This window comes from Vigna radiata, chromosome 5 (genome assembly GCF_000741045.1).
Source record: "Vigna radiata var. radiata cultivar VC1973A chromosome 5, Vradiata_ver6, whole genome shotgun sequence".
NCBI lineage: Eukaryota > Viridiplantae > Streptophyta > Magnoliopsida > Fabales > Fabaceae > Vigna > Vigna radiata.
The window spans coordinates 5,931,948-5,956,599 of record NC_028355.1 but is presented as its reverse complement, the minus strand read 5'-3'; the positions used below and the strand labels follow the sequence as shown (position 1 = coordinate 5,956,599).

Genomic DNA, 24,652 nt, shown 5'->3' with positions numbered 1-24,652 from the left:
TTTCATAGAATGAAAGTTTTAGATGTCTATCTCTCTAGCAAACCCTTTTGGCCTATCTATAGAATGAAACTTTTAGATGTCTATCTATTTCGGTATATATTATTAGTCATAGCGTAAGAAATGTTATCACTTCCTTTATTTACCTTTTTCCTCAAGGGAATCTGCACCTTCTATGGAATCTTATGTGATGGTTACATTACACTACTGATTTCTTGTAGGTAATGGAGCAATTCTTTGGTTTAGTCAACACATTCCTCAGGAACCATCAAGATACACGGAAAAGAAGGCTAGGAGTACGGACCTACAAGGTATATTCTGCTGTTTTGAAGTTCTTGGTCTTGGTGCTGGTGATTGGCTGGTGTATTTCATTAGTTTTTCATTACTCATGACTTAGAATTGCATGTTTACTGCACATAATATGCTTTTGCCGAATGATCTTGTTCTCATGACAATTTTTTTGTATAACTCTTTCTCTTGCGCTAGAAAAGCTACTTTCTAAAAGTTTATGATATGCTTCCAACTATGTTTAGGAATTTTCTTGGCCTGAAAAATAAAATGGTTGAGAATTTTCACTTTTTTTACGAAACAGGTTGTTCCTTTTACTCCAAGCGCTGGTGTTCTTGAGTGGGTTAATGGAACTCTTCCTCTCGGTGAATACCTTATAGGGAGGTCAGTCAAAGAAAGACAAGTTTTGCTACACAATTTCTTGCTCTTTTCATCTTTGAAGTAACTGATTCATGTTGTGAACCAACTATCCCAGAAGCTATTTGATGATAGTATATGAATCGTTTTTTATTTCCCCTTCAACCAAAACCCCTTTGGGCTTGAAAGATGGACAATGACTATTTATCCTACCTTGGCTAAAGTGTGACATTTATTAGAGAACATGGATCAATATCTAAAGCATATGGTCATAGACTAATACTACTATGCCATGAATGGCTTTATATCTAACAGTCTTTCTTCAACTTTCAGCATGAGAAATGGAGGTGCTCATGGTCGCTATGGAATGGGAGATTGGTCATTCCTTAAATGCCGAGAGCACATGGCAAATGTAAGAAAATAATATTTAAGTACTTATGTGAGCTTAGTAATCTTATATTGTTTGTTTCATAGTTTTCTAAAGTGATGACAGTCTTAATTTATATTTCAAAAAGATTTAGGTCGTTATAAAATATAAAATGTCTTCGAGTTTGGATTAGGACCTAAATTTGAACCCTACATACCTGGGCTGTAAGGTTTGGAATATCCGAACTTCACAATTTCTATTTAAACAATGTCTATAGTTAATGTAGGACTAAACACACTCCCCCTTTAAGCTTTCATTATATCAGCCCAGTCAAGGGTGATTGCAATTAAGGCAATCTTCAAACAATATCAAATATTTATATCATGTCATCGTCATCAAAATAGCTTTGGCTTAGGATACAATTATAGTTTGTATTGAAATTGGTGAAGCTGTACTATAGGTAATAATGTTGGGGATCTTCTAGTGCTTATGCATTATCAAGTGAAATTCATTTTCAAATTCTTCACAATCGTTTTACTTATTCAACTATTAAACTATGCATTAACAAATTGAATGCAAACCAAAAAAATTGAAAATACAGACTGATAGCATAAATATATAAGATGAAACTATTTATTTTATACCTTTTATTTTCTGATGTCAAATAGATTAATATTACGTTTGATGTTTGTTTGATAGGAGAGGGACAAGCGCAAAGCATTCCAGGAAGTTTGCAATAATTTCAGGTGTCTTTCTTGTCCTTATCTTTTAGAAGACTCAGATCACGTCATCCGCTTCATTGCTTAACCATTTTGTCATGCAGGCCTGTTATGCATTACTTTTTCTTGGAGAGATTTTTACAGCCAGCTGAGTGGTTTGAAAAGAGACTTGCGTATTCTCGAAGTGTTGCTGCTAGTTCTATGGTAATAGCATTCTACTTTTCCATACATGCTTATTTTTTCAATATAAGGATTCTGTCAGACCTGAATATGGCTCAAAGGTATCAAGTTCGCCTGTTGAAGGTTTTATACTTTTTTCCCCAATTTTGAAGGAATATATCTACTGTTCTGGGATAGTGCAACCATGTTGAAATGAATACTACTGACTTCTGAACTAGCCTTTCATATGTTGCCCATTCATGTGATCTGATGATCCACCATTATATATGATTTCAGTTTTATTTTAAAATAGCCTTTTGAATATTTTTTTATTGTCTGGAAGATCACCAAAATCTCATCTACATGAATGTTTTACAATCCTTGGTACATTTATTAGTTGATTCATATTCAGGTTGGCTATATCGTGGGCCTTGGAGATCGACACTCGATGAATATTTTGATTGATCAGGCGACTGCAGAGGTTGTTCACATAGATCTTGGTGTTGCTTTTGAACAAGGCTTGATGCTTAAAACCCCAGAACGGGTGCGTACTTGATAGTCCTTCAATTTTGCACTTATTCCATACTTCATCTGGATTGTTGTTATCACCTGTAACTGCTGGCAGGTTCCCTTTAGGCTTACAAGAGACATAATTGATGGAATGGGTGTAACTGGAGTAGAGGGGGTTTTCCGAAGATGTTGTGAGGAAACTCTGTCTGTCATGCGGACAAACAAAGAAGCGCTGCTGACGATTGTGGAAGTAATCACACTTATGTCAATTTTTTGTTGTGTGAAACGAACTTCCATTTCTATAATCTCTTCCTAAAAGATGAGTGTCCTTTGCAGGTTTTTATACACGATCCTCTTTATAAGTGGGCTTTATCTCCTCTAAAAGCTTTGCAGCGTCAAAAGGTTTTTAAACTCTCTTATGTTATTTTCTTTATTTAATAAATGTTCAGCATCTCATGAGTTTTCGTTGACATGCATAAATTAGCACTTTCATAAATTGTCAAAATAAGTATATAACAGGACTGCTAATGTAAATCATCACTTAGCATAATGAAGTAGATATTCTTTCTTGGGTTCTCAATAATGTTCCTGGTTGTCGATTTTGGTTTGGTTGTAAATACGTTCACTTGTATTACTTGATTTACATAATAAGGTTACCAAGGATTTTCTCCACAGGATTTGGATGATGATTTTGATACAAGTTTGGAGGAACCACAAAATGATTACCAAGGAAATAAGGATGCTACACGTGCCCTTCTACGTGTCAAGCAAAAGCTAGATGGGTATGAAGATGGTGAAATGCGTAGCATTCATGGGCAGGTATTTTGTTGGCATATCTCTGCCAAATGACTATATCAGGACTATTTCCTTGTCCTTTTTTTCTTCATCCAATATTAGCTGATAAAGTGGACTGATGTATATTCAATTTTTACTGATGCAAACGGTAAAATTTGAAGTTGGAAGATAAACATGTCAAAATGACTAGTGTTATGCTTTAAGAGTTTAAGCTGTTATGTGCATTGGGCATTCATCCATCTAACTGGAGAATATAGTTCAATTTCCATCAATCTGTAAAAACCATCTGTCTACTTGTACGGTAATGTACATGTTCTAATATCCCATGAAAAAGTAAAATATGGTTGGTACCTTTACTTGCAGGTGCAACAACTCATTCAAGATGCCATTGACTCCGAGCGATTATGTCAAATGTTTCCTGGTTGGGGAGCTTGGTTGTAATTGGGAATTCCATTGACTCATTCAAGCTTGACACTAAATGATCTTTAGAAGCCGTTTATCTAATTCGTTGGATTTCTCCTCGATTTGTATAGTGGGAACAGTTTCTGTCCCTATTTGTTTGTTGTATTATTATTTTTTAAATTTTGATGGTGAGTTGTAAATGGTTGTATGTTAAAAACAACACTGTCAGAGATTCGTTGGTCAAAGGATAAGAAACACTAAAAGATCTCTCGAACAAAGAGCTAAATTTGCTTTTCTTCACTAAATCCCTTAACTAAACATTGTCAACTCTTAAAGAACGGTGAACTTCATATGGCAATGTAGTTTAAGATAATCAAGTAAATGCATGTTGCTGAAAGAGAGGTACGTACATCTAGTTTTTGAAATGTTGAGAAAAAGAAGAAAAACAATTAATTGTTGTATGGATTGCATTCAATATATCCATCATTATCATGTTCGTCAGACTAAGACATTAAAAGTGAACTAAAGTTGTTCATCGACTAGAAACAACTACTTTTTTTCAACATTTTATATAATGTGCATATATCAAAAATTTTGCAAAATTTCCTAAGACAATTAAAGCTTCAATAACAAACATTATTAATATTCAATTCAATGAGCTAGAAGGAAGAATGCTTAGATCCTATATATACCAACAAATGATGATCCTCACCTAACAAGTTAAAGTGTGATTAAAGGTCTCAAAACACTCATTCTCTGCATCTTAGCCAGAAGTAACTATTTGGTAAAGAATACTAGAGTATTAGTCAGGAAGTGTTGTTAAAAGAATACTCATTTAAGTCAAAATTGAGTTGTGAAAGAACAATTGTTTGAGTGAAAAATAACTTTGTAAAAGAATACTTGAATAAGGTCAACTAAGAGCTAAAAGAACACTCATGATAAGTTAAGAAAGACTTAAAAAAAATGCTTGGTTAAGCAAAGAGTGGCTTAGAAAATAATACTTTATTAAGCAAGGAGTGACTTAGTAAAAAAGTACCAAGGGATTAGCCAAAAGTGCTAATAAGCCCAAACAATACTCAATGAGTTAGCCAAAAATGACTGAGTCCAAATAATATGCATATTGTATTCGCAATATTAGCCTTCTTAATGAAACTTAATTAGCTATTTGAAAATGGACACAGTTTGTACAATAAGAAGAACCAATATAAAAATATAGGGTGTATTCTTTCTTTCTCTTTCTTTTTACATTACATGTTAATGTTATCTACTTTAATAAATAAGGAGAGTCATTGCGAAAATATGAATAATTATCAATGCTTTTAAACAAGTAAATCTACGAAACTCTAAAGTTGCAACTGTTTTATTTCATCATATGCAAAATTCATTGGATACCATTTATTAGATAATATTGTAAAAAGTGCCTAAAATATTTTCTAAAACACAATTTAAGTGTTCCTTCTTATGTTTTTTCATGTTTTCATGGTTGGTATCAAAGCTTAGCCTCTAAATGTTTGAGTGCCTCACAACGACTAAAGAAAAGTCCAACACTGGAATCATGACACATTTAATGGCAGTAGAAGGAGCATCCATTACAAGGCCTCTGATATTCACGAAAGTTGATTATCCTTACTAGACTGACAAATGAAAGTGTACATCTAATTCACCTTGTATAGGTTATGGGGCATCATAACTAGATGAAACATAGAGATAATAACCCTTGAAAAGGATTGAACTAAACGAGAAAGATTTAACAAACATTGCTTGATTAGATCAGCCAAGGAGATAGAGAATCTTTAGAATGCAAATATAAAGAAATCATAAAGGATAAGTTTGACTCAAGGTCCAACTATGAATCAGACGAAGAGAAGACTAGCCCTTGTCAAATGTTTATCATAGACAAAGATGTAAATTTGAAGTCCATCTCTAAGCCTACCTTGATCGTTAATCCCTTATCATCCAATGATGAATATGAGAGTGATCACTTTCATAAGGAATCTTATATAAAGTACTACACCACATCTAAGGATTTTTTAATTTTAAGAGAAATTTTAACTATATGCTTCTTGAAAATAAAAAACTTTTCCAATACAAACCTACATTTCATAATGAAACGTACATTTTGGATCAAATTATACCATCAGATCAGACAAAGTTTGAGTTTCTCAAGGAAAATATCAAGTAGGGTGATGAAACCTTTAACCCCTACCAAAAATGGAGGAAAGTGCTTAGGGAAACTAAACATATTTCGGAGGAAAATTTCTTCGCCTTGCTTAGTTTACTTAATTTAGTTCTAAATAAAATCTAAGATTCATGTTTGTGTTTTGTGTTTATAGGATTGCCAATGGCACCTTCCCTTTTGAGGTTGTCACCTTTCTAGAAGAATGAAGGGCCAAGAAGGAGTCTAGTCCAAGGGATTCTTCTAACCACACCCTTAATTTTACTAAGAAGACCTCGTGGAAGTGGAAAAGCGGAACATCTTGAAAGATTTTAGTATAGGGACCACCATGCACGTATGGAAATGAGAAAACCTTCTAGATGATTTTGTAATGAGTAGGGAATGTTTTCCCTCTACCTCACCATTACTATTTTCTAGAAGATTATTTTTTGTATTTGTTAGATATAACCTCATCTCTTGCTAGGTTATCATTTCCCCTCTTTGGTATTTGTTAGAAGGGTCCTATTTCTTATTTAAGAAAGTCTCTCCATCAATTGTAAGGGTTGATCATTTAATGAAATAAAGTTATTATGTTCAACCTTTGAGTAGGGAGTGCTCTAGAGATTGTTCTTGAAGCTTCATTGTCTTATCTTAAACCTAGGTTCAAGTAGCAGCACCACCACTTATCTTGGGTGGCTTTGTTCCTCAAGTGGCGTGACCACCTTGCTTCCTCTTCCATTCCCCTTTCCCTTTGTCTTTCCATCTTTTATTTCATTCTTTGGCTTATTTTTTAGGTTATGTTCTTTACTTTTTATGATTTTGTTTGCTTATATTGTTTTTCCATTTCCTATACTTGAATTCATTCCTTGTTCTTCCTTCTAGAGTCTTTTGAAATAAACATTTACATTTAGATAACTTGGTTATTTTAATATCTTATGGAGATTTTCATTAGACTTTCTTAATCCATTTAAACACAAACACCTTGCATTCTAAAATTTACAAGATGAATTTACATCATGGGGTAATAATTTTTTCTTAAAAGTTTGGCTAAGAGCACTGAAACTCCAAATCTTCTATCTTCCAAGATCAAACATTTTTCATGTGTTAAGACAAAAATCATTAAGAGAAAAGATGTCTAAGCAACCTAAGTTTTAAGGTTTAACAAACAACATTGAATGAAATATTATTATGTAAAAAAAGTTTATTGAAACAAGGAGCATCTTGTTTGCTTATGTTGTTTTTCCATATCCAATACTTAAATACATCTCCTCTTCTTCTTAAAGTCTTTTGAAGTGAACTTTTATATCTACATAACTTGGTTATCTTAATGCACAATAAAGATTGTCATTAGACTTTCTTAATCTATTTAAACACAAACAACTTGCATTGTAAAATTGACAAGACAGATTTACATAATGGGTAATATTTTTTTAAGAGTTTGGCTGAGAGCACTAAAACTCTAAATCATCTGTGTTCTAAGATCAAATATTTTTCACGTATATGCAATCTAGGGCCTAGACTTAAGATACAATATAATCCTTTAAAAATTATCAAAAAGAAGCTCAAGAAAATGAGGTTACCTAAAGAATCTATAATTCCCATTTAAAGACCAGTGAAGAGTTATAAGTTTGTATTATTAGAATTTTGTATAAAAATATAGTGTGTATTTTCTCTTTCTTTCTATCCTTTTACATTTCACGTTATCCTTATTTGCTCTAATAAAAATAGAGTTATTGTAAAAACATTTATAATTATAAGTGTTTTTAAACAAGTAAATTTGCGACACTCTAAAGTTGCATCTATTATATTTCATCATATAAAAAATTCATTAGTTGATTGTGAAATAAAATTATAGTGTAAATATCACTCAGCAGCAAAAAGTGTTTCAAAACACAATGCAACTCTTCTTTCTTATGGTTTTCTTTTTTGTTGTTTCATAGTTATACTTTTTTGTTTTTCTTTAAGGTGTTAGTAAAGACTTGAAATTAGTGGATTAGTTTAATTAAGGAGATTAAACAACTAGAAATATCTTGTGAGATAACTCATTATAATTCTTGGTGTTATTTTCTATCTAATATCTCTTAAAAAAATTGAATTTCTATTGTTAGAAAAGATTATAAAAAATTGAAAGTAATATTTTTTTAATTTAAAATGTTTTTTCTTTAAAGCATCCACTTTAATTTTTCGTTCATTTGAAAAAAGAATTTAAATTATTTGAAAATTCAATTTAGTTTCCTGAGCTCAACTTTTTTTAATCTACCAACAAAAATAAATAAAAATATTATTTTGAAAATAAAACTCTTTAAAATATTGTTTTAAAGATAAAATTCTTTTAAAAGATGACGTCAAATCTAAACACTCCTTACTAAAAAGAACTGTATAGAAATAAATGTTTTACAATTGATTTAGTAGAGAAAAACCGTTGATCTAACATAACTTTTATTTATCGACAGAAAGTTAATAAAGTATTTAAGTAATTATTTGAAAATCAATCACTAAAACGACTAACGACTAATGTATATAAAACTTATCTTCGTATTAAAAGATAGGTTTAATATTTTTGTCTCTATTTTTGTCCATAATTTTTTTTAGCGTCTCAATTGAGTTTTTATTTTTGTAAAATTGAATCAAATAGAAATTTACCGTTAAATTGGACAAACGCCGTTTAAGAGGTCCTAACGTGACACGCTAACAGTATACTTTTAATTGACGTGACTGTAAAAACCAGATTGTGAAGTAAAAATCTGGTGATTGGCCTAGTGGTCAGCCTGGTGGTCGGTCACTCCGTCTGGTAGTCGGCCACTAGGCCTAGTGATTGGCTACTCAGTCTTGGTTTTGACTTGGTGGTCGACCACTCAGTCTAGTGGACGGTCGGCCTAGTGGGTGGTCGACCTGAAAGTGTCAGTTCAATGAAGATTTATGAGAATTGGTATTAGAAGCCAATTCAATGAAGATTTATGACTTGTTATAGCAGTAACATATGACTTGTTTAGTAATTTACTACCCCTGGAATGCTATGAGAATTGGATTATAAATGTTCTCATTATTTAAGCTTTTGAAGAATCCTTTGTGTATTGTAGGTCTCTTGGCACCACCAGGTCGACCACCAGACCGAATGGCCGACCATCAGACCGAGTGGTCGATCACCAGACTGAGTGGCCGACCACCAGACCGAGTGGCCGACCACCAGACTGAGTGAGCGACCACCAGATCGAGTGGTCATCCACTAGGCCGAGTGGTCGACCACCAGACCGAGTGGGTGACCACCAGGTTTTTACTTCACAATCAGGTTTTTACTATCACGTCAATTAAAAGTATATTGTCAACATGCCACATTAAGGCCTCCTAAGTGGTGTTTGTCCAATTTGACGAAAATTCTCTATTTGATTCAATTTTACAAAAATAAAAACTCAATTGACACACCGAAAAAAAAGGAAACCTATTTGAAATTTTAAACGAAAATTAAGACCTACCGAAATATTTAACCTAAAAAATAATAATAGGTTATTTGTTAAAATCAACATAAAAGTATTATTTTCTATAGCAACTGTCTAAATACATACATATTCTGAATATTTTAAGAATACAAATCTAAACATAATCCCTCATAATTGTTTTTTTAGTTAGAATAAATTTACGAATTTATTTTTAGTGAAAACAGCTCTATAACAACATCTTATATATCAGATAATCTAACCACAATCGGTAATGGTAATATTTAGTTTCAAATTTGGTCTTAAAAACTTTATCAATTATATTTGCCAAACAAATGAAATATATTACAAATAATAAAAACTAAAATAACCAACATTATAAAAAAAATGAATTTTAACATAACTTTAAAAGTAAGACCAAACCTAGTTTGACGTCAATTAGCATATTCATGAAAGGTTCTTTCGTGAAAGCTCTAATTATGATCTATGTGTCTAGCCGATTTGTTGTCACAGTAGAGAGCTGGAATTCTAGCTTGTTGAACCTGTAGATCATGTAGGAGGTAGTGGATCCACTGTATCTCGCATGCAGTGGCTGCTAAAGCACGATACTTCGCCTCGGTGAAGGATCTGGAAACAATGCTTTTTTTCTTGGATTTCCATGAGATGAGGGATGATCCAAGAAAGACACAAAATCCTGTAGTAGATCTTCTAGTATTGGGACAGGTTGTCCAATCTGAATCACTGAAGGCCTTTAGGTGTATAAGAGAGTCGAAAGAATAGTCCTTCCGAGGGTTTATACTTTATGTACCTAAGGACATGTTGAACAACCCAATAATGGTAGTTAGTTGGAGATTGCATAACTTGACTTAAGAAATTAATAGAAAAACACAAATCAGGTCTAATGCTGGTGAGATAAAGCAACTTCCCTATCAACCTTCGATAGGATCTTGGATCATCCAAGTAGTTGTCCATCTTGTATAGTGAACTCATATCACTCAAAAAAGGGGTAGAGCAAGGTTTGAAACCCAGCATTCTTGTCTCCTCAAGAATGTCTAGGCCATATTTCCTCTAGGATAAATGAATTCCTTTCTTAGATCTCGCCACCTCCAGGCCTAGGAAATATTTGAGTTCTCCTAGATTCTTTATTTGGAATCTGCTGTGCAAAAGACCTTTTATGTGGTTGATCTATGTCATGGAATTCCCTACCAATATGATGTCATCTACATAAAGAAGTAAGGCTATGAAACTTGTAGGTGTCCCTTTGATAAAAAGAGAGTGGTCAGACTTTGATTGAGTATAGTTGGCAGAAGTAAGAAAGGTGGATAATTTTTCAAACAACTGTCTACTGGCTTGTTTTAGGCCATATAGGGATTTAGTAAGTCTGCAAAACTGACCCCTTTTGTGAACATTAAGACCAGGTGGTGGCTCCATATAAACTTCCTCATTTAGGTCCCCATGTAAGAAGGCATTATCCACATCAAGTTGATGTAGAAACCAGTTGTTAGAGGTTGCAAGTGCAATAAGTAATCTAACTGTAGTTAGTTTGGCAACATGAGAAAATGTGTCCAAATAGTTTATCCCTTCTTACTGGGTATAGCCTTTAGCTACTAGTCGGGCCTTATATCTCTCTATAGTTCCATCAACCTTGTACTTAATCTTATATACCCATCTACAGCCGATTGAAGTTTTTCCTGGAGGAAGTTTTGTTAGAAACCAGGTATTGTTGTCCTGTAAGGCTTTGATTTCTCTTTGCATAGCTTCTGCCCATTCACACATGTTTTTGGAAAGGAGTGAGGTTCAGTGTTTGCAGTGATAGCCATAGTGTATTTCAAATGTTTTTCTGACAAAGAATCACAAGACAACAGATTACAAATGGGATAAGGGGTTTTGAGGTTGTTTTTCATAGATAAGGATTGATTAACCTGATGAACATAGTCATTTAGATATCCTGGTGGCCTTCTAACCCTGTTAGATCTATTGTATCTATGGTCTTCTTCACTATTATCAGTTTCATTGTCAACGTTATTTTTGTCGGTGGTGTCTTGTTGTGTCTGCTGTTGACCATTGGTCTCCACTTCAACTGATCTCTCATCATCATTAGGATCACAACTGCCTAGGAGGTCATTGAGAAAGGTGGTTCTGTCAACTTCTTGGTTATTAATTTCTATGTTGTTTTGTTGACCCTTCCAAGGAAAAACGTCTTCATAAAAGACAACATTTCTACTTACGAACAGCTCTCTAGTGTTGATGTCTAGCACAATGTAGCCCTTGACACCACTCTTGTAATCAAGGAAAATTCCCTTCGTAGCTCTTGGGTCAAGCTTATTCCTATTATTTTCAAGAGTGGAAGCGAAACAAAGGCATCCAAAAGTTTTCAAATTCAAATAAGTGGGAGGGGCATTATAGATTAGATCATGGGGGGTTCTGTTATTAAGAATGGGAGAAGGCAACCCTGTTTATGAGGTAGACAGCGTGACTAACAACATAGGACCAATAGGCATTAGGCACATTTGATTGAAACATAAGGTTGCGGGTCACATTAAGGATGTGTTGATGCTTACGCTCCACAACAGAATTCTGTTCAGGAGTTTCAACACAACTAGTTTGGTGGTCGATGCCATACAGATCATACAAGTTGACACAATTGAACTTAGGTCCATTATCTGACCTAACAATTTTAATTACTTTATCAAACTTATTTTTAATTTTGACAATAAAATTTTGCAGTAAAACTCTAGTTTGACCCTTATTGTTCATTAAAAAGACCCAGGTATGTATGCTATAGTCATCTACTATGGTAAGAAAATATTTATGACCATGAACAAAAGGAATAGAGAGGACCCCATATATCACAATGAATCATTTCAAAGCACTCGGTAGATAAAGAAACACTTCTAGGGAAAGACAACTTATGTTGTTTAGCATAGTGGCAAGTGTCACAAACAATATCAGCACTCATTTGCACATAAGGAAAGTGTTTGCATATATGTTTCACAATCTTGTGTCCAGGATGGCCTAATCTATAGTGCCACAAATTTACATCAACATGTTTAAAAGAGAAAACAAATTTTGAGACAAAGTCCTAGTCCGGATTTAGAAAAGCTTGTAGGTAATAAAGGCCTTTGTAAGGGTTAGCATACCCAATCATCTTCAATGTAGAATTCTCCCTTATCTGGCAAACCTTAGAAGAAAAAGTTATATTGTAGTTCAATTCTTTTCTAAGACTTTGAACAGAAATTAGATTGAAAGAAAAATCAGGGATATATAGGACATTGAAAATCACAAAATCTTTAGAAAATTGGACAATTCCTACATGTTCAGCAGTAATAACAGAGTTATTAGGTAGCTTGACAGTAATGGGTTTAATTTTATATAAGGTGACAAAATTTCCTTTCTCATGGATCACATGATCAGTGGCCCCAGTGTCAATAATCCAAGAAAGAGTACTTGGTTTGTCCTCTTTGTCATTCCGCTGCATCTGATTGACCTTATGTGTGGGTTCATCAGCTTTCTCTATCATTTCAAGAAGTTTTTTCATCTGTTCCGGTGTGAATGAGTTGAAGGCAGTATTGGTATCGCCTTGGTGAACAGGGTGAATAATCTCTGGTCCATAATTGCTTTGGCAAGCATTGGCTGAATTCCAATCACTCCTTTTCTCTTGATTGTTGTCAGCCTTTTTGTACCAAGGTGGATAACCGTGCTTGCAAAAGCACTCACCCACAGTGTGATTCATCTTGTTGCAGTAGGAACATTGTTTTCCATAGTTAGGATTCCTTCCTTTGCCTTTTCCCTGACCACGTGATCCAGCACCACGCCCTTGGTTTTTCCATGTCTGATCAGTTTTCCAAGTGTTGTATTTGTCAGTGACATTGGCCAGAATTCTTGTTGTTTCAACAAACTGGTTCTGGGTTACAGTGCCAGTATTCGATCTTTCCTGTCTCTCTTGTTGCATAATGAGAGAGAAAACACGATTAATGTTGGGCAGTGGCTCCATCAAAAGAACAGTGTTATAGGTGTCATTTAGCCCTTTCAAGAAGCATATAATGTGTTCTATTTCTCTGTATTTTAGAGAAATCTTTGAGAGCTCATAGTTGCAAAGGGATGTCACAGGTACAACTGGGTATGGGCCTAAGGGATTCCAGTTCTTCCCAAAGAATCTTTAAATCAGTAAAAAATTGACTAACACTTCTTTCTCCCTGTTTGATTGAATGGATATCTTGAAGTAGGTCAAAAATTTTAAAATAGTCACCTTTAGAAAATCTTTCCCTTAACTCATCCCATAATTCTTTGGCTTCTTCAACATATATCACACTTTCTGCAATATGTGGAGAAAGTGTCTTTACAATCCATGAGAGCATCATCATGTTACATCTTTCCCATGCATCAAACAAAGCTTCACTTCTTTGCGGTTTCTTGATTGACCCATCAATAAACTTGATCTTGTTCTTGGAAAGGGGGGCTCTTCTCATGCTTCTGCTCCAAGAAGAATAATTAGTCTCACTTAGGACTTGAGAGATGAGGGTTAGGCCAAGATTCTTCCTAGGGTGTAAGTAAAAAGGGTTGGCAGGGTTGGCTGACTGATCCATGTCATCCATCATAGCAAGAAGCAAGAAGAGTCCAAGAAACTAACCATGAAACAACAAGAACGGAGCTTGGGCAGTGGAAGCATAGCGGGTATTAAACCCGCTCTGATACCATATTGAAATAAGCCTAGTCAGAACAGTTGAGGCCCAATTGCCTCTGGCCTAGTAACACGAAATATCACTTTCATTATACACTTCTTCTGTCAGATGGTAGGTGAGGGTGTGCTTTGTGAGACATGCGAGATAGAGCGAAGAAGAAGACGATCTCCATGACAGTACAACATTGGAGCGCACAACGGCGATCATTGGCCCGAGAAGTTGAGCAAAGATCAAAAGAGAGAAGAGAGGAGATGCACGTGACAGAAATTAGAAAAGAAAAATGCTATTATATTATTATGTAAAAAATGTGTGTCTGAAATATTTATATATGTTTTTATATGTTACAACTGAAAAAAAGAAGAAAGTAACTCTATCTATAGAATTCTAAAAGAAAAAGAAGCAACATTTAAAACGAGAAAATCCTAACAAACAAAATAAGTATGATTACCGTAATTTATCGAATATTTAAGTTCTAATATATATTATGTAAAAATACATTTTAACTGACATAATTTAGAAACATATTATTTATTCCAAATTTAAAAATATATATTTTGAATTTTTTAATACGATTCAAAAATGTATTTCAGAATTACATAATTTAAAATATAATTTTATTTTCAGATGGTATAATCTGAACATTTTATCCATAGACAATCTCGTTTTCTTTTTCTACGCCATTGAACTCCAATTGAAAAAAAAAAAAGAAAAAAACACATAAAAGAAAAAGAAACTATTGCATGTTATCAGAGAAAGCTTGACGTGAATGAATAGGCTGGTTTTTCGTTTTCTTCCTAAAGAAACATTTATAAAGTGGAATTTCTTACAGTAATATAGTTCTCAAATTTGAGATTAAATTTTGAATCTTCATAATTTGAAAATGTTTATTTTAATTTTTTGCGTTAAATAATTCTAAAGACTGAGACTATAAGATAACTTTGTTTATTGGATAAGTTGCATTTATTTATGTAGTGTGTGTTTGATTGCATTAGTGTTAGAGAAACAAGATGTGAAAAAGTATATGTAAATACAATGTCTGAAACAACAGCACCACTTGTGGCAACTATAATTGAAACAACTTCAATAATAGACACGTGGATACAACATAAATGCTATTAATGCTATTGGAGTTTCTAAATCTGGAGGCTTTTCTCCAAAACAAGCAGCACCAACACTCTCTCTTTGCACCGCCCATCGCAAACTAAACTAAACTAAATCCAACAAAACCACCAACCTATAAATACTATAATAATACCAAACTCACTTTTCCTCATCACTCACTCACTCTTTTTCTTCTACCTTCATATCTATGGAACAAATTACACTCTCTCAATATGAAGATGAAGATTCCGTTTTTTCAGATTGCCAGAGCAGTGTTTCCGTCATCGGAATGCTTCCGCCAGAACACTCTTCTTTAGTTAGGCTTCCAGAAGGTGATGTGCTTCACGACCTTATCAAGAGACGCTTCATTTGTGGCCTGGGCATGCTCGGGCCCAAAACAGAGGTTCTTTCCGTTCACCGAAACTCTTGTTCGGGCGTCGTTTTGCAGGCGCGGCTCCAGTCCTTTCAGCTTCACGCTAAGGCCGTGGCAGAACTGCGTGAAGGGAATGCCAACGTCAAGTACGCTTGGTACGGAACTCGCGGCGAAGACGATGTAAACGACATCGTTTCTCATGGGTTTGCCCACGTCCACGGTCCTAAACTTCTTCTCTCCCACGATAACGCTCCTCTCCAAAGGTTCCTCTTTTAATTCTTTCATTCATACTTTCAATATTCATCTTAAAATAATTCAGAGTAAATTTTTTGAGGTTGAGGAATTGATTCGTAGATTCCGATAGCATAAGGAGTTGAGACCATTTTAGATGATTAATAAATTTTAACTTGTATTGTTAATTTTAAAACATCTAAAACTTGATTTCATGATAGTTAGCTTTTTATAAAGTTAATCTGATTGAAAATAAATTTTTTGAGTCAAAAGCAGAAGTTGTGATGTGATTCTGAATTGAATAAAACATGGTTTTTTTTGTTTTTGCCAGTGTTAGAGAGTGTGTGGTTGGGAAAGACGGTGTGAGGCACGCACTACTTTGCCGCGTTATTCTAGGGAGATTGGAAGTTGTTGACGATGGCACCGAACAATGTTATCCAAGTTCCGAAAAGTATGATTCTGGGGTGGATAGTTTTTCAGCTCCCAGCAAGTACATAATTTGGAGTAATCGCATGAACACTCATGTCTTGCCTGCATATGTTGTAAGCTTCAGGGTTCCTCCTTTCAAAGGTGAGTTTCCATTTTGAATTGAAAACAATGATGTTTGTTGTAAGTTTTTATTTTCCTATGGTGTTTGGTAATTTTTAAGATGATGGTTTGCAGGCATTGAGAAGAGTGAAGAAGAATTTTTGAGACCTACTTCGCCTTGGATGCCATTCCCAACTCTGATTTCTGCGCTTTCAATGGTTTTGTCTGCTCGTGATATTGCTCTAATCTCTAAGTTCTACGAAGATAAAAGAGTAAGTGCTTTTTCTTGTTTGAATCTGTTTGAATCTGTGTTTGAATGTGTTTTGTGTTTGTTTTTCTCATCGTGGGTTGCTTCGTCTTGTAGGAGAAGAAGATTTCACGACATGAACTTATACAAAGAGTGAGACAAATAGCAGGTGACAAGTTGCTGTTTGCAGTCATCAAATCTTTCAGAGAAAAGGTAAGATATTGTTCCCTTCTTAACACAATCAGTTTTTTTCTCCCCTATTCTAATTACTTTTCTAAGTTTGATCCAGATCTAAAACGGATGAATAGACTACAGCTAATAATTGTTTTTTCCCCTTCTGGATTAATTATTGTGGAAATTCCGAAAATGGAATTAGTTTCTGTGGGCAACAGAGATGTCATTAGTATTAATTTAAGTGGTTGGAACATTATAGTTAAAGAAGTAGATACCAAAATAGTATTAATTTACCTGTAGCTCCAACCCTATGGGAAAAGTGGCAACTGAATTTAACAATTAAAAATTTTAGTGTCATCGTTAATTTAAGAATTTAGCAACCAACCATCCTAGACTATTTAGACCTGGTACGCATGATTATGATGTCTCTCCTTTGTGTGAAATAAACAATGTTAAGAAATGATAACCGATGTTCATAACCGTTCAATCTTATACAGCCAAATTACAATATTTTTTGTTGTTTTTTTTATTAAATACTTTGATTGAATATTGTATTGTTAAAAGTAAATGGGCGATTATGAAATACTTTTTTTCCATTATATTATATACTAGAAATTATTATTAAAGTGTTTTTTTTTTTTGTCAATTTTGTAATTCTATGATCACAATAATCTAACTGGGTAAATTTTGTTCTTTCTTTCAGAAGAAACAAAGGTTTCTGTACAAACAAGGTCAAAGAATGGCTTAGCAACGATACATGAGTTCTAATGCTGTGTTGACACAACCCTAAACTTCACAACCAAACTTACACAGATGAGACAGGAAACTGCTTTTAAAGCATATCTGACCCTGCTTTTTCTCTTTGTTTTGTAATTTCTAGTTTTCTACTCTGGTGTCATTTATGAATACAAATAGGTTATGATGGACTCATTGACCCACTTCATATTGTACATACTAATTTTTTTTTGCTTCTTTTTTCTCTTGGAATATATTATTTCTTCATTATCACATATATAATTTTGCAAATCTTTAGGATATTATTATAATTTATTATAAGGTATATGTTAACCCTTACAACAGTTGGAAATATAAATATGAATTTAAGTTCCAGCAAATAAAAATAAGAACTTTAAGGAATAAAAATTTATAAACTTATTATTTTTAAGTTATTTTAGGTTTTTGATTGTGAATCTCTTTGAAAATCATTTCCTTTTACATAAAAAAAAATCATTCATTTATAATATAGTTATTCCAAACAAGTTTTTATACTTGTAAAAGAAAAATAACAAATGTGAATTACTAGTATTATGTCGGGTTGTCATAATTATAACTTTTGATCAAATGGTACAGGACAAGTACCACGGTTCACTTCACATTATAGGTAAAAAACACAGTTGTTTTCATAAAATTATATTAAAATCTTTCACTCTTTCCTTGTGATGTCTGTGTGCTCGTTCTTTCACAAAAGTTTTTTTCTTTTAATTTTGACTAAAAATTAAATTTTGTCGGGTCAACGTTCCTGTGGATTCTATGATTTTTACAGACCATGGTTTCCTTGTTATGATCTGTTACTCTTATCTAGTGTTTAGAGAAGGTAGTTTTCTCCCTCTGTTTTAGCCCCAAAGGAAAACAAAAGGGTAAATAGAGCAAAAACAAGAAAAATTATAACTATATAATTAATGATTATTAGATAACCATCAATTAATTAAAACTATATAATTAATTCATATTAACCAATCACTTACATGTTTTGGATTAGTTCCATTTCTATTCATTGTTGGTTTTGTTTGGATAGGATTTAGAAATGAAACATTATAAAATTGTGAAGAAGACTCCTACCTATCCTTCATTGTAGATAAGGCGAAGGAGATAAAAGACGAGGAACACGAATTTTTTTTTTTATTGGATTTTAAAATCTATTAAATATTTAATGTGTTTTTACAGATTTTGAATTTTGATTATATATAAATCTTTTGTTCACCAAATGTTGAGATCTGTGAACTTTTTTTCACTGAATTTTAAAATCAAGTTATAGGTGATTTTTTTTTCTATCGACTTCAAAATCTGATGTCAATTGTTGTTATTTTTTTATTTAATATATATTTTGTAGGAGTAAAATGGACAGCAAAAGTTAGGGGTGAAAAAAAAAACAATGAGATGCAAGAAGAAATCACCCAGAAGCCCAAGTTTAATTGTGTGGTTAGTTATCCACTTATATCTCGAACTTAGAAATTTCTTCTTACACCACGTGTTTTCAAAAATTTCAAATATACACCTACTTAAATTAATAGAAAAGGAGAGAGTGTAATGGTGCTAGCAGTGAGTGCATGTGGGTGGTGGTTGCTACGTGGTTGGTGTGGTGTGATAATAGTTAGTGGTGGTAGGAGGAGATTGTTCAACTCATTGTGATTCGCTATGTGTAAGTTTTCTTATGTTTTTGAATTATAGTTTCAGATTGAACATTTTATAGATATTTCGGATTACATAATCCGCAACTGGCAAATATCAATTTTATATCTTTTGAATTATATAAAGCGAAATATAAATTTGTAGTACGAGGTAGAATTGCATTTTAGATTATATAAATTTGGAAAATAATCTAAGGTAAGTTGTATTTCAGTTTACCCCAATCCGGTATATATACTTAGATTTTTGGATTGAGTAATTTGAAATATATATTTAAATTATGGATTATAAAATTTGTAATGCAGTTTAAATTATATATTGTGAAATTCGTAATGCAATTTAAATTATGAATTGTATAATTTAGAAAGTAAAATATAACATAAAATTACAGATTGTATAATTCAAAGTGTTATTTTGTTGTCTAAATGTGTGGTTAGAATAAAAGTTATTGGGTTGTTTTGCAAACACTTTAGAGAGATGGAATATTTCAGTAAAATATCCAATAAGATAGATCAATTGTCAAAGATGGTATTAAGACAAGATCATCTATAACATTGAATTGTCTAAACACTTTTATGTGTTTTAAAGTTTAACAAACAAAATTATACGAAATAAGCATATGACAGTGTTATCATTAGAATAATAACATAGGAAAAATATAAGTAATTTGTGAAAATGTTCTGAGAAACCCAAATACCTTAGGCAAAGTTTTAGTAAAATACCTATATATGAACAAGCGTATCTCTAAACGGTTTTCCTAATTAATGCGTAAATTAGAGTATTGCTGAATGCAAATGTTATACATGGCTAGGCGATAATCAAATAAACTCTCAATATGTCTTGATAGATAAAAGTGTCAAATGATGTTTTTGGAAAGCACGTTGAAAACTCTCAAATGAAATTTCAAAAAGTTATGTTGGAAAACACCTTGCTAAACACATTTGTTGAAAAGAACAAATAAAAACCCAAAGCGTTTACATAGGCTAGACGATACCATGTGGCAAACAATCTACTTAAACCAACTGTGAAGTTTTCAACATCTACTTGGTATCTCAGTGAAAAGCTTAAATGATCAAATCCTAGCTACATGAACGATAGAAAACCTAAAAAGCACTTTGTTATTCTAAACAGACATTAAATGTCATTAAATGCTTAATGTTTAAAAATAACTAAAGTGATAAGAGAAAGGATATATTTGTTGCACGTTCTCTCCTATACAAATCAGAAGTGGACGTTAGGAACAAAAAAGACATTCACTGAATGTTCTCTTCATCAGAAATCGTGTTAGGAAAAGTACTGAAAAAGCACATCTACTCTAACAAGTTGACTTTAACCAACGACTGCTACATACTACAAAACTAGGAAGACTCAATGATCAAAGAAAAGCTCTGTTTAACGGATATCTTTTTGAGAAACCTTTAAATAGAAGATCATTCAAAAAGAGAATCAAGAAAATAGTATATAGAAAGAAAAGGCTTAAGCAAACAACGTCAAGAGAAAACTCAAAAGCACATGAGAATATATCTGAGAGAGATTAGATCAAGAAAAGAAACAATCTCTAGCTTCATTATTATATAAACTTACTTTTGTAAGAAGAGAGAAGAGGGATTATATTCAGTGAGTTTATTATATTTAATTGTATTGAACACATATCCTCTCTGTTAGAGTTATCATCTAAGAACTTGTACCCAATCCTTTGGTTATAAATTATGAAGAGAATTAAAACACTTTACGTTTAACTTTGAGGAGTTACATGATAGCTAAACAAGTGTGTCTAGTGGAAACCAGGAGTGGATGAAACTCTGACGTTTAACTTGGTGAAGTTAAACGGTAGCTAAACGAATGTGTGTAGTGGAAACTAGGAATGGGTAAAACTCAACTAGACAGTGCATTGGGAAGATATCGGGAGTGTCTAAGGATATTAGGAGTGGTAAAGAATATTGTGCAACCAAGAGTGGATGAAATTCAATACTAGTTAGAGTAACGGTGGTTACTTGGAGTGACTAGGGATACCAAAAATGGTGAAAATACTCAGTTGTAATCTTATTGAAGATTATAATGGAATCCTCTAAGGTGTTATAGGAGACTGGGTTTAACGCGGTGGAATGAACCAATGTAAAAATGATTGTATGTTTTTTGTCTTATTATCTTTAAAGGTTTCTCTTACAAATCCTACAGTTGCATGTTATTTTAATCGACATAAAAGCTCCTGTTACAAAACGACTTTTTATTAAAGAGCTAGTTTTATCAAAACATTGGAGCAAACATTTTTAAACGATTGAAAAGTCTTTGTTAAAAAGAACTCATTGTTTAAACTCATCTTTAAAGTTGAGCATTTAACAACTTACGTAAAATTTTCAATCTTGGACAAAACTGTTATATTATCTCCTTTACAAAAAGTTTTCCTATAACATTATTCAGCCCACATCTCCCCTGTTGGAAGTAATATATAAGTGGGATGCAGACCTCACCTTACAAGCCGGTTTTGTGGGGTTGAGTTAGGCCTAGAACCCACTTCTAACATGGTATCAGAGATATGGTTAGAGTCTATCCTAGCGATATTTGTTGGGCATATTGTTCCACCCGTTGTTGGGCCGTTATCGGACCACCCATTAATATTTAGTCTCACGCTCGAGATGTATATATCTCGGCGTGAGGGGGGTGTGTTGGAAGTAATATATAAGTGGGATGCAGACCTCACCTTACAAGCCGGTTTTGTGGGGTTGAGTTAGGCCTAGAACCCACTTCTAACATTCTAGTATTTTTCCAAGTACATCAAATGGAAGAATATAATATAATTAGATATTTGGAAAATGAAGATGAATTCGTTAAAGAGGACTGCCTTTTATCGATGGTCTTTAGTCTTTGTTTTGTAATAGTCATATTAAGGTTTGACACAACAAATGAACAACAGGTTGTAAAATGGGAGGTAAATACATGAAATACAAGCAAGGGTTGGACGTCACTATAATTGACACAAGATGACGTGACTGGCCCTTTAAATTAAAGGGGTAAATCTAGATAATGTTGGGGTTTTAAGGTATTATGTGGTAGTCATCATCATGACTTGGATAATACATGAATTGGTCACCCCTATGTTAAAAGAGAACAACGAGAATAATGTCCCAATGATCAAACAATTATATAATGCTCGGTATTCACACAAGAGATCACAAATAGGATGCAAAACTGAAATGTAACAATTAATGTTGTTGTTGTGTGATAATTATATTCACTAAAGCAGGTTTAATACATTGTGACCAATCTTTTTTGACACATCCAAATTTAGTAAAATTGTTAGATGCTTTTGCATTGCATTCCTTATAAACAATAGTGACAAAACCAACAAATATAAGTTGTCTTTGTTTGAAACTGAAGGTGTGATATCCACTGGATTGATTTTCTCAGTTGTTTTGTGTTATTAGGAAGTGAACTAGAAAATAACTTCATGTGAGCCCTTCAAAAACTTATAGCGTTATTTTTACGATTGGATATGTTCTCTTAAGTCATTGTCACTTATAAAAACCTTGTCTTAGTAAATAAAATTAGCATTATTTTTCCTGAAGCATCCAACCTTCTGTGTTGGTTCCACATTAATAAGAATATTAAAGCTAAATACAAAATGTTAATAGATTGTGTAGATGTTTGAGATGTATCGACTTCTCTTAGTGCTTAATCATCAAGATATAAAATTCTTGTTATGAAATATAGAATATGAAATATAGAAGTTGATAATATTTGCCCTACCTTGCAGAACCTCATTACAATCTTGTTGAATCAAGATAACTTTGATGCTTCATAATTCAAAATTATTGTCATCAAAATACTTATTAATGTTAAACTTAGTTATCATTTCTTCAACTTTTTTTTAATATCTTTTCTTGTTCCCACATGCAGTACCAATTGTTGAGTTCTTAACAATAATGAAAAATAAAAATAAAAACTTCATTAATCTTAGAAGATTATATAGAGACAAAATCTTACCCCAATCATCTTACCATCTTAATCCACAAGAGTCTCAATATATAGAACTTAAGCCTTAGAAATAACGAAAATAATATATAAGAAACACGTCTAATAAATGTTGACTAGACTATGTATTATGCCACTACTAGACTGTCTATAACAGAATCTACTCAAGTTTTTGATCAGACCCTCCCATTAGACATAACAAGTTTGATTGAGTTCTTCAATAGATCATCTCTTGTTCTTGATTTAGAACAAATCGTCAAAACTTCGATTAAGATCTATTGAACGTAAATTTTGAAATCTCAAATATTTGATTCCTGCAATTCTATCAAGTTCGATCTATATTAATAGTCTCTGCCAGAAAATCAATTGAAATGAGATGAATCTCAAAATGATGAAGAAAATAAAATTACAAGAAAATACTAAAAATTATTTGGAATGATTTGTTGTTTGACATTAATTCTCGTGGTGCCCTTTACTTACTCAGAAAGTTTAATCTATGTCATGCCATCATATAATAAAGTAAAGTAATAAAAAATGCAATAAATGATCAAGAATGAGTAAGAGTTTTTATTATTCATTACATCAAGGATCTATTTTACGCAAGTTGTTACGAAATCTTCTTATTCATTGATCACAAGCATATATTTTGCCCCCTGCTTTTCTCAGCTACATTTATTAATTGCTTCAATCATACTTCATTCACTACCATCGTTCTCCATCGCCTTAAAATCAATCCTTTTCTTCTATTTCGAATTCAATAATAGGAAGGTTTTTCCTTTCTACACCCCCACATTTTTGTTCCTACACCCCTTATTTTTGTAAATACCATTTTTCTCTTTCTCTTTTTTAACTCATTAAGCTTTTAAAACCTTCACATTCGTTAATTATTGCTTTAGATATGGGATTTAACAAAGAGTACTTCCGGAGTGAAGGTTTTATGTTACCTAATTTTGTGTGGAGATTTTTGTTTTGTTATTCTATATGCTTAGAGTCCATTCTTTGATGATTTTAAGATATATAATATTAATAATTTTTTTTATTGTGAAATTTATCTTATATTAAAAAACAGACTTTAAATATCAAGCCAAATATTAATGAGTTGTTTTTTTGAAAATAATATTAATAATAATAATTATTTTTTATTATCATCTTTGTGTTACGGTAAGAAAAAGTGAATTTAAATATGCAATAATAGATTTAATAAATAACCAATTTTATGAGAATAAATTTTAATATTGTGTTAAAAAATAATTTTAAATTTAAATTAATTTTATAAAAGTGAATTATAAAATAAGAGTTTCACTTGTAAATTAAGACTTGTAACCTTACATATAAATAATAATATAAAATAATTAGAGTTTTATAAATCATAAAACAGAAACTCTACTTTAAAAGAGAAGTTTTGTTGAATGTCGTGACATAGTTAGAATTTGAGGCTATTGTACCCGCATAAGCTCGGCGTGCAAGTAAGAATAAAAAGTTATGCTGCTTTTATTAGAGTTATAACCATCTGAACTTGGATGCGATCATTATATGAAGTTGATACTAAAAATATAAGCACTGAATTTGAGGTCAGGCTACCTCCTCAGAAAAAGGCAAGGTAAGAAATGAAATACTTCTCTGTTCCCTTTTTTCATGCACCGTACAAACATATAAGCTCATCACTCAAAATATTCCCTAGGACAGGTGGCACGTAGGCCAAATAAGATACTAACAAATCCTAACCAACTCATTCTAGAAGTATTGAAAACCAAC

At 32.7% G+C, this 24,652-nt stretch overlaps 3 protein-coding genes across 7 annotated transcripts in view; 2 read left to right on the top strand and 1 right to left on the bottom strand.

Annotated features, from left to right (window-relative positions):
* LOC106761920 (serine/threonine-protein kinase ATM) overlaps nucleotides 1-3,899 on the top strand; it is an 86,724-nt gene extending 82,825 nt beyond the window's left edge. For 4 of the 5 annotated variants that reach the window (XM_022780539.1, XM_014645543.2, XM_022780538.1 and 1 more), the window contains 10 exons: nucleotides 219-308; nucleotides 590-669; nucleotides 976-1,054; nucleotides 1,709-1,755; nucleotides 1,833-1,932; nucleotides 2,300-2,431; nucleotides 2,513-2,647; nucleotides 2,734-2,799; nucleotides 3,073-3,216; nucleotides 3,556-3,899. In XM_022780539.1, coding sequence (XP_022636260.1) covers nucleotides 219-308; nucleotides 590-669; nucleotides 976-1,054; nucleotides 1,709-1,755; nucleotides 1,833-1,932; nucleotides 2,300-2,431; nucleotides 2,513-2,647; nucleotides 2,734-2,799; nucleotides 3,073-3,216; nucleotides 3,556-3,633 — 951 coding nt within the window. In that variant the 3' untranslated portion in view covers nucleotides 3,634-3,899. The remainder of the gene's footprint in view (nucleotides 1-218; nucleotides 309-589; nucleotides 670-975; nucleotides 1,055-1,708; nucleotides 1,756-1,832; nucleotides 1,933-2,299; nucleotides 2,432-2,512; nucleotides 2,648-2,733; nucleotides 2,800-3,072; nucleotides 3,217-3,555) is intronic. The other variant, XM_022780540.1, reaches the window with a different exon arrangement.
* Nucleotides 3,900-9,656: 5,757 nt separating this feature from the next.
* LOC106760245 lies at nucleotides 9,657-13,778 on the bottom strand. Its single transcript, XM_014643709.1, has 6 exons — nucleotides 13,433-13,778; nucleotides 12,324-13,311; nucleotides 11,745-11,851; nucleotides 10,898-11,635; nucleotides 10,578-10,715; nucleotides 9,657-9,877 (listed from the first exon to the last, which is right to left on the bottom strand). Exons 1-6 carry the CDS (start codon nucleotides 13,776-13,778, stop codon nucleotides 9,657-9,659), a joined length of 2,538 nt encoding a protein of 845 aa, XP_014499195.1.
* A 1,269-nt stretch (nucleotides 13,779-15,047) lies between these two features.
* LOC106760244 (probable inactive poly [ADP-ribose] polymerase SRO2) lies at nucleotides 15,048-17,531 on the top strand. The gene is made up of 5 exons (XM_014643708.2): nucleotides 15,048-15,602; nucleotides 15,902-16,140; nucleotides 16,234-16,370; nucleotides 16,463-16,558; nucleotides 17,223-17,531. The coding sequence occupies exons 1-5, from the start codon at nucleotides 15,175-15,177 to the stop codon at nucleotides 17,265-17,267; spliced, it is 945 nt and encodes a 314-aa protein (XP_014499194.1). The 5' UTR covers nucleotides 15,048-15,174; the 3' UTR covers nucleotides 17,268-17,531.
* Nucleotides 17,532-24,652: the final 7,121 nt, after the last annotated feature.

Coding starts and splice junctions, on each gene's coding strand:
- LOC106760245 (XM_014643709.1), bottom strand. CDS start 13,778: ATGGATGACATGGATCAGTCAGCCAACCCTGCCAACCCTTTTTACTTA. Junction 13,312..13,432: donor AAGGGAAAGATTTTCTAAAG/GTGACTATTTTA, acceptor GGAATCCCTTAG/GCCCATACCCAGTTGTACCT. Junction 11,636..11,744: donor ACAGAATTCTGTTGTGGAGC/GTAAGCATCAAC, acceptor CCTCATAAACAG/GGTTGCCTTCTCCCATTCTT.
- LOC106760244 (XM_014643708.2), top strand. CDS start 15,175: ATGGAACAAATTACACTCTCTCAATATGAAGATGAAGATTCCGTTTTT. Junction 15,603..15,901: donor GATAACGCTCCTCTCCAAAG/GTTCCTCTTTTA, acceptor TGTTTTTGCCAG/TGTTAGAGAGTGTGTGGTTG. Junction 16,559..17,222: donor TCAAATCTTTCAGAGAAAAG/GTAAGATATTGT, acceptor TCTTTCTTTCAG/AAGAAACAAAGGTTTCTGTA.